A 13391-nucleotide genomic window follows, 5' to 3' on the forward strand; every position below is an offset into this window, starting at 1 on the left:
GAAGGTTAATATCATTTCTCAAATCTTTCTAAGTTTTACTATTCAGTATACCCCTGCAAAGTGCCTAAGGATTTCATCAAAGGATGATGCCAAGGAGTGTTCAACAACCGTTTTGTGATTGTCATAATTCTATTGATGTTATGAGAAACCCCCATATACAAAACATAGAGGACCTAGAGAAAATATGACTATCTTCTATAGAGATGGAGGAGAAATGTGAATCAAAGAGCATAGAGTTTGGTCCCTCAAGTAACAACGAAGTGATTAATGTTTATACATATAGCACACACGATATTCCATCATGTAGAGATGATTCACTAGCTTTTTTAGAGCTTCAATAAAATCACCTATGAAAAAGAGTGTCTTTTGATGTTCACAGATCAATAAGACAAGATCATGTGCATCATAAAGAGAGCAGAAAATTGACAATTTTGTAATATTAAGGTGGAGAGTTCTCAAAGTCGCATGTACCAGCACAGAAAACTCGGTTTAATGTGCCATTGAATCACTTTTTGGATAGTGCTGGCTGCAGCAAAACAGCTGCTCCAGTTTTGGAAAGTGAAGGGAGTGGAAACCAAGGGGGCAGCACCGGGAAAATAGCCCAACATGTACTCATGCATGGGCATTAAGGAGCAATTGGAAGGCTTCCCTTCCACCTTCCGAAACTTTGCTCTTCCTTTCCTTGTTTGCCCAACTTTCATGAATTTCCCATGATACTGCAGTCTTGTACAGACGATTCATTAAACTTTACGTATATGGTCGTTGTTAGAGGCTTCTCTACTTGTTACATTCTTATCATCAGCTTACGTGATCAGACGGAAACTGAGAATCCTACAAAAATAATTCCAGGAGAAATGCCCTAATGATCTAGAAAAGACAAAAAGGTAATGACAAAAAAAGTTGTGCTATTACGATATAGTGAAAGGATATTACGATATAGTTAAAGGATATTACGATCTAGGGAAAGGTTTCATTAGGAACAATCATCACTCGAATAAAAAATATATAATTTAAAAACTGAACGTATAAATGACAAGACAATAAACAGGAACACCTAACTGGGGTCAAGGAAATACAGTAGCGTACAGGATGTCTAATCATTCATCAAAAAATGCATACTGATAAAGGAAATAAAAATGGGAATGCTTACATCAAGAGGAGGATTTAGCAATTCGATTCCGTTGCTTATTTGACCATAAGGCTCCATTAGATCAACAACACTTTCTAGATCCTCTTTCGTTAATGTCAATCCAAGATGATTCACCAGCATTCTGCTTAATTGCTTTACAGCTTTGGTCTTCCTTAACCATTTCGGGACAAGGCTGCTGAAGGTCTGCAGAACAGCAAACCCAATTATCCAGTTGAGAAAAATGGCTAGTGAAGAGGACAAAGGTAAAAATTCTTCTTTTTGTACGCGGAGAATCTCAGTGATGAAGCTTTTGAGAGATGTTATGGAGTATATACATAACAATTGAAGAAAACAAGTGTATTGAAAAACAGCCCATGGTAGCTGAACATGGTGAAACTCTACATTTTACAGAGAAACTTCATCAAGTTCAGCTTCCCAATCCTTTGCAAACCGCTCAATGTAGCAGTGCTTGATTTTTTTCATCATAAGATTGGTTTTTACGGAATGCGTAATTGTTTTTAAAAAAAAAGAATTGATTTTAAGAGATTTGTTCTCATGAAGTTCAGGATTTTAGATGTATATCATCACCAGAATGACGATGTCATGGATGTGCCCTTTGACCATGTTCTTGAAATTCACAGAATCTTCAAATACATGTCTAGTCTAGAAAAGAGCAATGAGATCCATTGTCATCTCATCTTCCCCCTTTTCTATTTCTCTCAGTAGCCTCGCGGATATCATCTTTTCTTGTTCGCCTTTAATTATGAGCTTTCAGCTTCTAACATAATGTCATGAGACTCCTAGGCAGCTGGAGCCAATTCTGATGCAGCAGGCTTTATAGGTTAGATAAGCGAGAATGTTACTACCACAACCTTTTTAGACACTATCAGATTTTCATTTCAAGATGTAAATAGCCCTATTAGTCTCCACGCTTTTAGAATAACTATTCACTGGAGATAATGTGTTAACAAGAAGTTCAAGCCCTATATTTGCAACATTATTCAAAGTATTACCATGACCACTATGTGCAAAGGAAAGTGAACAATGGACAACAGCATAGATGAATAAAGTATCTCATATTATAGGGAGCGAACATTAGAACAAAAATCAGTCTTTTCTAACGGAATGTGCGTTAGAATATGGAGGCGAAGCTAATTGACATCCTTTTATAGATGCTTTTTATAGTTTTCTCCATACCATACACTGAATGTCATGGTTATCAAAAACCTTTAGGGTAGATTGCATATTTTCATAAATCAGTCCAATAGCTGCAAAATTTGAAAATTTAGCCAGTCAAAATTATTCAAGAGTACACATAATGTCGTGATTTAGAAACAATAGGCAACAACCTATGCAATTCACACCCCCGAAGCAAGAAGATGGGAGCAATTACTTTTTCAAACAATGACCCAAAGCATAATGTGTTTCTATCCAGACTCAGATATACCGGTCCTCTAAACTATGTATTTCATGGTTATTAGGAAAGAAAACAGATGCTCATAATTCGCCAAGTTTATTCTCTTTTACTTGGTAGACTTGGACAACCAATAAGAGTATGCATTTTATTCAGGAGCTCCACTCAAATTAAATATTTTGCATTATTCCAACTGTGAGAAAGCACGGGAGAAAATATTATTGATTGTTATTCTATGTTACAATGAGCCCTATTTATATGTATACATAACATATAACCTGCTCTTATTACATAAGGGACTAGGACTAATTACATATATTCACATAACTATTCTAACACTCCCCCTCAAGTTGGTGCATATAAATCATATGTACCGAACTTGTTACATATGTAGTTAATACGAGGACCAGTGAGGGACTTGGTGAAAATATCTGCAAGCTGATCATTTGACTTCACAAACTTTGTAGCAATATCTCCCGAGAGTATCTTTTCTCTGACAAAGTGACAGTCAATCTCAATGTGTTTAGTTCTCTCATGGAACACTGGATTTGACGCAATATGAAGAGCAGCTTGATTATCACACACAAGTTCCATCTGGCTGATCTCACCAAATTTCAACTCCTTGAGCAATTGTTTGATCCAAATTAGCTCACATGTCGCCATGGCCATTGCTCGATAATCTGCTTCTGGACTAGACCGAGCAACCACATTCTGTTTCTTGCTCTTCCAAAACACCAAATTACCTCTTACTAAGACACAATATCCAGGCGTACAACGTCTATCGGAAGGTGATCCTGCCCAATCAGCATCTGAGTATCCAACGATCTGCTCATAGCCTCGATCCTTAAACAATAAACCTTTGCCTGGAGCTGATTTTATATACCGAAGAATCCGGAAAACTGCATCCCAATGACTATCACTGGGAGAATCCATAAACTGACTCATAATACTCACAGGAAAGGAAATGTCAGGTCTAGTGAGGTAATTTAATTTACCAATCAGCCGCCTATATCTTGCAGGATCGCTAAAAGGCTCCCCTGTCCTGACAGAAGTTTAGAATTCGGATCTATTGAAGTGTTAACAGGTCTATAACTTGTCATTCTAGTCTCCTCAAGAATGTCTAATGCATACTTCCGTTGTGAGATCACAATACCTGAACTAGACTGAGCGACCTAAATACCCAGAAAATACTTTAATCTGCCCAGATCCTTAGTCTGAAAGTGCTGAAAGAGATGTTGCTTCAACTTAGTAATACCATCCTGATCATTGCCGGTAATAACAATATCATCAACATAAACGACCAGATAAATATAGAGATTTGAAGCAAAATGCCGATAAAACGCAGAGTGATTAGCTTCACTAGGGTCATGCCAAACTCCTAGATAATTGTGCTGAACTTACCAAACCAGGCTCTGAGGAGACTACTTTAGACCATAAAGTGACCGGCGCAAGCGACGTACAAGGCTACTAGACTCCCTCTGAGCAACAAAACCAGGAGGTTGCTCCATATAAACTTCATCCTCAAGGTCACTGTGAAGAAAAGCGTTCTTAATGTCCAACTGATAGAGAGGCCAATGGCGAACTGCAACCATGGATAGAAAAGGGCGGATTGATGCTATTTTAGTGACGGGCAAGAAAGTACCACTGTAATTAGGGGTGGCAAACGAGCGGGGTGGGGCGGATATGGGTCGGGTCGAAAACGGGTAATGAAAAAACAGATAAATTATCCAACCCGACCCATATTTAATACGGATAAAAAAAGGATTAACCGATGGATAATATATGTATCCATGGCTTCATGAATATGATCACTTTTGGGAGAATTTCTAGTCTCCCAATTTGAGGTTTTACAAATATAAAAGTTAAATTCATTGGTTATCCATTTTCTAAATGGATAATATGGTTCTTTTCCATATTTGACCCGTTTTTAAAAAATTGATTATCCAACGCATTTTTTAGTGGATTATATGGGTGGTTAATTGTTTTGCCACCACTAACTGTAATCGAGCCCATATATCTGAGTATATTCTTTGGCAACAAGACGGGCCTTAAGTCTATCAACCTGACCATTCGGACCAACTTTGACTGTATAAATCCAACGACACCCAACAGTAGATTTACCTGAAGGCAGAGGAACAAGCTCCCAAGTACCACTCGTATGTAAAGCAGACATCTCGTCAAGCATAGCATGTCGCCATCCTGGATAAGACAGTGCTTCACCTGTAGACTTAGGGATGGAAACAGAAGAAAAAGAAGATACAAAAACATAATGGGGTGATGACAGACGATGATAACTTAAACCGACATAATGGGAATTAGGATTAAGTGTGGTCCTTATACCTTTTCGAAGTGCAATTAGCTGACTAGGAGGAGACAAGTCCGTAGTAGGAGCAGGGTCAAGTGCAGGACGTTAATCAGCCGGAACTGATGCTGGGGCGGACGACGCTAATCTGGGGATCTAGGAGGAGCAACACTAGACTTCTCAACGGTTGGTATGGTAAGACCACTGTGGCTGAGGGCGTAGGAGGAGCTATAGTAAACTCCTCAAAAGTCGGTATAGGTAAGACCTCAGATATATCAAGGTAGTCAGAAGAGATAAAGTAAGGTCTAGACTCAAAAAATGTGACATCAGCTGACATAAGGTACCTACAAAGATCACGTGAGTAACAACGATATCCCTTCTGAACGCGAGAATAACCAAGGAAGACACTTAAGAGTACGAGGAGCTAACTTATCTTTTCCAGGGACTAAGTTATGAACAAAACATGTGCTCCCAAAAACATGACAGGGAAGAGAGTATAAGGGTGATCGGGGAAACAATACTGAATGCGGAATTTGATTATGGATGGGAGATGAAGGCATCCGATTAATCAAATAACAAGCTGTAAGAACTACATCTCCCCAAAAACACAACGGAACATGAGACTCAATGAGAAGTGTGCGAGCAGTCGTAATGAGATGCCTATTCTTTCTCCAAGCTACCCGATTTTGTTGAGATGTGCACGCACAAGATGTTTGATGAATGATTCCATGAGAGTTCATAAACTGCTGAAATAGGGAAGACAAATACTCTAGGGCATTATCACTACGAAATGTGCGGATCGAAACCCCAAATTGATTTTGAATTTGAGCGTAGAAGGTCTGGAAAATAGAAAACAACTCAGATCGATTTTTTATCAAAAATATTCAAGTGCACCTGGAATAATCATCAATGAAATTGACAAAATAGCGGAATCCCAAGGTAGAACTGACCTGACTAGGACACCAAACATCTAAATGGACTAAAGTGAAAGGTGACTCCGCTCGATTATCGAGACGCCGAGGGAAATGGGAGCAAGTATGCTTACCGAGCTGACATGACTCACACTATAGAGTGGACAAGTGAGATAAACCAGGTACCATTTTATGAAGTTTTGACAAACTTGGATGTCCCAACCGTTTATGTAATAAATCCGGTGAATCGGTAATAAGACAAGTGTTGAAGGAAGACAAGATGTGAGTCCATGTGATTTAGCAAGAATAAGGTAATAAAGTCCATTTGATTCACACCCGGTACCAATGATCTGCCCCCGTACTACGTTCCTGTATAAAAACAAGGTCATCAAGAAATAAAACAGCACATTTAAGTGATTTGGCTAAGCGACTAGCGGCTATGAGATTAAAAGGACTACCGAGAACATAAAGAACTGAATCTAAAGGTAAGGAAGGAAGTGGACTTGCTTGACCTATTGCAGTTGCCACGGTTTGAGACCCATTGGCCATTGTGAATTTTGAAAGAGATTGAGAATATGAAATACTAGTGAAAAGAGATTTGTTACTAGAAATATGATTAGATGCACCTGAATCAATGACCCAAGAGTCGAGAAAAGAAGACGATTGAGAGAAAGAAGAAGACGATTGAGAGACACAACTCACGTTATTACCTGTTTAAGCTACAGAAGCTATCTCGGAAGGTATCTGCTTACGTTCTTTATACTGAAGGAACTCGATATAATCTGATAAAGACACCATATGAACATTCGAAATATAGGATCCAACGGTATTTGAGCCAAAAGCATCAGATCAGAGTGACATTATAATGGACTTAAGAGAGATCAAAGCCAAATATCTTATGAAGATTACCAACAGTGATGAGATAACCTCAAATCAAGCAATTAGAAACTGTAACCAAACTTTTATAATGATCGGACACTGTTCCGATCACCAAACTAGAGTAAGTTGGTCTGATATTGTTAATCGAGCTTCAGAGTGCTGAAATATTTATGTTGAAGACCTTCGGTTGACAGACACAACTGCTCTGACTTCTCAGATCTTCGTCGGAAGCAAATTGAAGTCAACAAAATAGTGGAAATTAAATGACTGAGGTCGGAATCAACAGACGACCTTAGTATGTGAACAAGGTGGGCGGAAAAGTGACCAGAACAGTGACGGACCACTGCTCGCGTCGGAAAACACTTTTTCGGTAACTGAAAAATCACAAAATCTTTAAGGGTCGAGTCGAAATAGGCAGGCGACCAACCCAGAAGAAAAATCGGACTTGAAAGATGCCGGAAAACGACCTCACGCGCCGGCGCGTGAAGTGAAAACTCTCGGCGGAACCTTAACTGTCGGAGGTGCGTGGCGGCGCATGTGAAGTTTTCTGCAGGGGATCTTCACAGGGGTTTGGTCGCCGGTAATAGGAGAACCTTGTGGTGGTGTTGGAATTTGCACAAACTCCACTAAAACTCAGATTGATGTAAACAGCTGCTTAAGTCACCGGAAAATTGCACGGTGACAGTGTTTTGGATAGCGTGCGGTGACAAATAGCGACGAGGGCCCGCTTCACTGAGGCGAGAGGCGCGCAGCGAAGCGCTCGCCTTTTTGACGTGAAGCGATAATTTATACAAAAAAATAAAATATTATATATATAACTAAAAACTCAATAACAATAATATATTAATAAATATAACAATTCAAAAATTAAAAACTCAATAGATAGTCATAGTAGATTCATAAACTGAAAGTCTAAAACAAGAGACTCCACTGCCTCTGCTCTGCCTCTGCTGCTTGCTCGAAAAACAGAGCACAAAAACAGACATATATGTTCTGTTTTTGCTGCACTGTTGCTCGACAAAAAACAGAGCAAAAAAAATAGAAAGAAGAAGAGAAGAAGAAAGAAAAGAAACTCGAAGAAGAAGAGAAGCATAGCTAGGCTGGGTCAACTTGGATGAAGAAGAAGACGGCAGAAACTTGCAGCTTTCAGATGAAGAAGATGACTGGGCTGGGTCGAAATCTCCTTGGGCCGACTTGGCTGCTCTGTTGTTCGAAGGTTGAAGAAGAAAGAAACTTCTGAGAGCTCAAAGCCCTAATCGCGACCTTTTTCTTTAGTCTCTGCCCTTTTTCTTTTCTTTTATTTAAAAAATGACGCTACAGTCGCATCTCGCTACACAGGCAGAGGCGAGCGCTTTCTGTAAATCGCAACGCAACAGAGAAGAAAAGCGACGACAGCTCGCATCGCTACGCCCCACGCTATTAGCGGTGAGGCGAGCACTATTAGCGTTGAGGCGAGCGCTATTTACAACACTGTACGGTGACGACTGATTTCTTCCCGGATGTCGTTGGAATGACGCACAACGATAATTACCTCACCAATGCTCTGATACCATGTGAGAAAGCACGGGAGAAAATATTATATTGTTATTCTATGTACAATGAGCCCTATTTATATGTATACATAACACATAACCTACTATTACATAAGGAACTAGGACTAATTACATATATTCACATAACTATTCTAACACCAACAATCATAATATCCCGTGACTTAACTACCATACCCGGAAATATACTCTCACAGCCTATTTCAGGATACTGTTAGCTGTCTCTTTTTTTGGATAAGGTAAGTGAAATGTCATTAAAAGGCATCACCAAGATGCAGAGATTACAAAAGAGAGAAGATGTCAGCTCTAATACCCAAAAAAAAATATCATAAGGCTAAGGAGCTGACAAAATCCAGAAACATATCAGAGTTATTTACAGGGGAAAGTTTCACCCAACTAAAAAGGTTAACCAAACATTTAGCTTTCAGGTGACTTCTAGGAGTTGAAATACCATCAAAACAGCTGCTATTTCTTTCAATCCAAATACACCAACTGTTAGCTATCTCATATTAGAAAGTCCTTTCACTAAGCAGTGCTGTTTTTATTTCAAGTTAAAGTAGTTTACTTCATCAAAATGGAAAATCGCGTTCACTCTACTTCTGGATCCCTTCACATTCAAGTATAGAAAACTTAATTATCTGAAGATGGCTGAATTAATACTGATATAATAAAAGTGGCTTTAGTAATACTTCTCGATGCAGTCGGTTCACTAATAAAAACAGGTCATACTGCTAACAACTATAAAAACTGACTGGCAAAACACTTTAAACTGAAGGGGAATGAGAAAGGACAGGCAACAGGCTTTGAACGCTGAAACCACCAGAAAACTCCACGAGAGAGCTGCCTGAAGCTCGAGAAAGCAGGAAACTTCTAAAAAACACAAATGAAAAGGGAACAAAGGGGAGCAAACCCTAGAGGAAGGACGAACAACCCGTGCTTTTCTGAAGCCACAGAATTTCACAAGCTGCCTGAAGCTTGAGATAAAACTTCGAATAAACAAGAAATGAAAGCGAAAGAAGGGCAGCGAACCCCTAGGGGAAGGTTGTAAGACCTGGGTTCTTCTTCCTTTAGGCCACAACCTAGGCAGCAAGCTCCTAATGTGTTTGCTAGCAATCTTAATAGGGAGGTGGGCCTTATGGGGTCACAAAATCAGGTAAATACAAGGAGAAAGAAGGTATTAGGATTGTAGAAACTAGAAAGGGAGGGATGAAGAAGGAGCTTCAAGGACAGCCTTTAAGGGCAATAATTGGGGGCAGTTGTCAAACTCCATGTTTCAAAGAGATGCTTCAGTTGGAGTTAGCTGGGGGTAATAAGGTGGGATAGGGGGTTGCAAGGGAAAAGGGATGGAGTTACAGGAGCAGCATAACCACCATGCCTTTCGACCTCCGGCGAGCAAACCCCAACAAACCACTCCAGGAGACTCACCTCCATGTGTTGTCAAGTAGCCTCCCAAAGTTCCAACGCCGTCGATGCGTCAGATCCACATGTCGGATGCGTGAAGCCTTGTCTGTCCATCTTCTGAAGCAAATCTCTTCTCCTTGGAGGTTGGCCAGTGATTCCTTGTCACCACATCCAAATTCCAACTGCCGAAGCCCTAGTCCAGTGACCCCAATCAACCATATCTTTTCATTATATTCTTTTTTACTTTTTGGTATATTCTTTTATATGGGTGTAATATGGGTGTTTCCCATCATTAATAAAATTATTTTACCTTATCAAAAAAAAAAAAAAATCCAATTACATTCTTGATTAAAAAAATGATTCAATTGCATTTCAGCTTTTTTCCTTGATGCCTACACATCGTTAAAGTGCACATAATATGCCCTATTTTACATAAGGAGTAATTAGTGCACTTAATGTGCCCTTGTTACATAAGGAGTAATTTATAAACTGTATTGGCATGCAAAGCAAAAACAAAATGCCACGGAGGGAGTACTAGGCAAGTTATAGTAAAACATGCAGTGGACTAACATTTGACTCCCCAAAGTGAAAAAGATAAATCCTAATTACAGAAGCATAACAACCAATAGTGGAAGAGGAAATGTGCACAGATAAATATGCTGGAAAGGAGCTTGAAGTACATGCTGATACAGTGCAGTAATTTAGCTAGTATTGGCAGTAATTACCGCAAACCAGCTGCAGTGGGTCATAAGCTCATCTATGTCCAGGAATTTGCTTCGAAAGGCACTACCTTCCAAGGCCACGGGAACAAGTTTTAGTTCACTTGGACGCAAAAGAGCTGTTTTCTCTGCGACCTGTTAGGCAAAGTAGCAGTTTTATAAAATATCAGTACTAAATTTGACAAAGCTCTTCTGCTCTGCATTTAACATATAACAACAATAACTTCTAAACAAGTTGAGAACAGCAGAAGAAAGCAAAGCATAATCAACATAAGATTTGCAAAGAATCACTAAGTTGTGACACTGAAATATTTAATACAAATCATGCAAAACTACCAAAATAGGTTTAAATTATCGCTGCTGAAAGACTTCCACAAAATTGTAATCATTTCTAGTTCAGATAATCAGGTATCCAAGTCAACAGAATTTAAAATACATCATCATCCCCATGCATGATCTAGGTTGATTCTCATGCCCCATATGACCAAGAAGCTTCTCAAATTAGTAAGGAGCTGTCTAAGAACTGCTTCCAGAGTTTACTTATCAAAAAAAAACTGCTTTCAGAGTTTGAAGTAGCCTGAGCTTCTCTTTAATTCAATAAACTTGAAGGGCCTATATGATCCTCTGACAAAAATGATAATTGATGAGCTCTACAAGAGTAGAGTCTGCAGACCAAATAAGTGCACCTTTCTCCAATCTACAAAATCTATAAGTTCTTCATCCATAGTTCCTTTTGCAGCTATCGTAAGTATCTTTTCTCTTTCTGCTTGAGTAGGCCGCTGAAGACGGAATATCCTATCCATCCGACCAGGACGTTGCAAGGCCTCATCGATTTGCTTGAGATTTCTTGTAGTAGCCATCAAGACCACACCATCCTGTTTTTCAAACCTGCAACATAAGATGGTATGAGAGAACAGTAAGAAACTAAACATGAAGATGCATTTATTATTTATTTCAATCAACATAGATTATGCTTTGACCAATTACAAGGTAACAATGACCTGAAGTATGTCCTAGTTACAGTTTACAATACGTGAGAATCCTAGAACAAAATCAAGCACAAAACTTATGTCCTTGCTTGCAACATAAACGTTTTGGATATATTATCTAAAAACTATTACTACAACAAATAAGGAGATCAAAATTTGTTTGTCCTAAGCAAGATCAAGTGTGACAAGTTTATTTCCTGCTGGTATAAACAAATTGGCATTCCTTACATCATAGTGGCACCACTTAATTACAGGCCTGCAAGTTTTGCAGACAATTGAATAGAATTTTTTTTTAAATCCTCTGAGCACCAACAGAGCCATGAATTTACTAATATGAGTGCGGATTAGCCTGATTTTCCAAAATATCAAGGAAGACACAGAATGCATTTCACCGGCACAGAGAAAACAAGGAAGACACAGAATGTACTTTCCAACTAGCTCATGAGGTGAGGGATCACAGACAACACCATTCACCCACGTGAGACTCTACCTGAGTATAAACTGCATTATTATATCTAATACTGATGAAGAATGCATTTCACCGGCACAGAGAAAACAAGGAAGACACAAAAGCAGGATGATGATTAAAAAAGAAAAAGAACATTATGTCTTAATATGATGTAATGATAAGAAGACTAGAAAAGGGAGTAATGACCAATGTAAGAACACTTGTTATATGAATTAGAATGTTTACTTCTTATTACAATTTGTTTCAAGGAAATTCAATGGAGAATTTCACGTAGCTAGATGAATACTAAAGTTACTCTTATAAGGGTAAGGCATTGTTTCGTTCATCATTGTAGGTTGCTTGCTTGGAACATAAAATCTGAACTCCATCTAACTTTTTGGCATGAAATTGGCGAAGATAATCACCCAAAAGAATGGACATACCTCATTGTAGGTGTATGCTGCAAACCTAAATCAAATAGGTTACCATGTTCCTTCTTTACCGGTTTAAACTTTAGATGATATGGTAGACACAATTCAATTTGGTATCAAAGTGGCAGAGGCCTTATGTTCGAGTCTCACCACAATCCATCAACAATAGATGTGCTGGGCTCAAGAAAAAGAATTAGGTTTGTTAATTAGCACAATTCAAGGAGATTTGATTATACTTAGGAGATTGTTGATTAGCAGCATGATTTCAGGAAATTTGATTATATTTAGGAGATTTGATTTTATTTAGGAGATTTGATTTTATTTGATTTTATTTGATTTGATAGCTGGATTGATTGTATAGATTTATTTTAAATCCTTAATTAGCATTGGGAGCTTTGTATAAATTCCCTTGCTCATGGGATATATAAACACACAGATATACAAGAAGACTTTTCTTCTTCTCAAAATCTACATGGTATCAGATCCATTGCTGCCTTTTTTATGTGAGTTATCTCCATCGCAGCACTAGGGTTTCGTTTTTATCAAAGAGGTCGAGTTTTCTCTATATTGGTAGTTGTCCGCAACACAAACTCCTTCTGGTCAGTTTTGTTTTTGGAATTTTATTTTCTATTGGGGTTGCCGAAACATTCTGAATCTATCTCTACCAGTATTGATTTTTCTGTTCACCGGAGTTAAGGTTCCGTCGAGACATATTTGATTTCCAGCGAGACGAATTATTTTTGAGCAATTTTCTTCAAATTTCCTTCTGATTGGGCAAAATTATGGAGACATTAAAGGAGACGATTTCTGGAGAAATCTTGTCTTCGGTTGAAATTCAGCTTCTCCATCGCCTCCTAGCCAAACTTGACTCCGCTAATGTTGTCACATCCAATTATGTGCAATCAGGTACTGCCTTTGCTGCTCATCTTAATTCTTGGATTGTTGATTCTGGTGCAAATAGACACATGACAGGCTCTTTAAAAGGCATTCAAAACTATTCTCCGGGTCCCAAAGGAGATAAGGTTAAAATAGCCAATGGTTCTTTAACACCTATCTCTGGAACAAGTTCTGTCGTTTGTACTCCTAATATTAAACTATCATTTGTGCTCCATGTCCCTGAGTTCCCTGACAATCTTTTTTCTATTAGTGTCATCACCAAAGCTCTAAGTTGTAAAATGGAGTTCTTTCCCGACCATTGTATTTTTCACGATCTTCAAA

At 38.7% G+C, this 13391-nt stretch overlaps 1 protein-coding gene across 2 annotated transcripts in view; it reads right to left on the reverse strand.

Annotated features, from left to right (window-relative positions):
- LOC107829614 (putative inactive ATP-dependent zinc metalloprotease FTSHI 5, chloroplastic) overlaps positions 1-13391 on the reverse strand; it is a 48368-nt gene that overhangs the window by 17049 nt on the left and 17928 nt on the right. For both annotated transcript variants that reach the window (XM_075234160.1, XM_075234161.1), the window contains exons 10-12: positions 10992-11193; positions 10312-10440; positions 1151-1333 (exon numbers count right to left, since the gene is read on the reverse strand). In XM_075234160.1, coding sequence (XP_075090261.1) covers positions 1151-1333; positions 10312-10440; positions 10992-11193 — 514 coding nt within the window. The remainder of the gene's footprint in view (positions 1-1150; positions 1334-10311; positions 10441-10991; positions 11194-13391) is intronic.

Source organism: Nicotiana tabacum, chromosome 17 (genome assembly GCF_000715075.1).
Source record: "Nicotiana tabacum cultivar K326 chromosome 17, ASM71507v2, whole genome shotgun sequence".
Lineage (NCBI taxonomy): Eukaryota > Viridiplantae > Streptophyta > Magnoliopsida > Solanales > Solanaceae > Nicotiana > Nicotiana tabacum.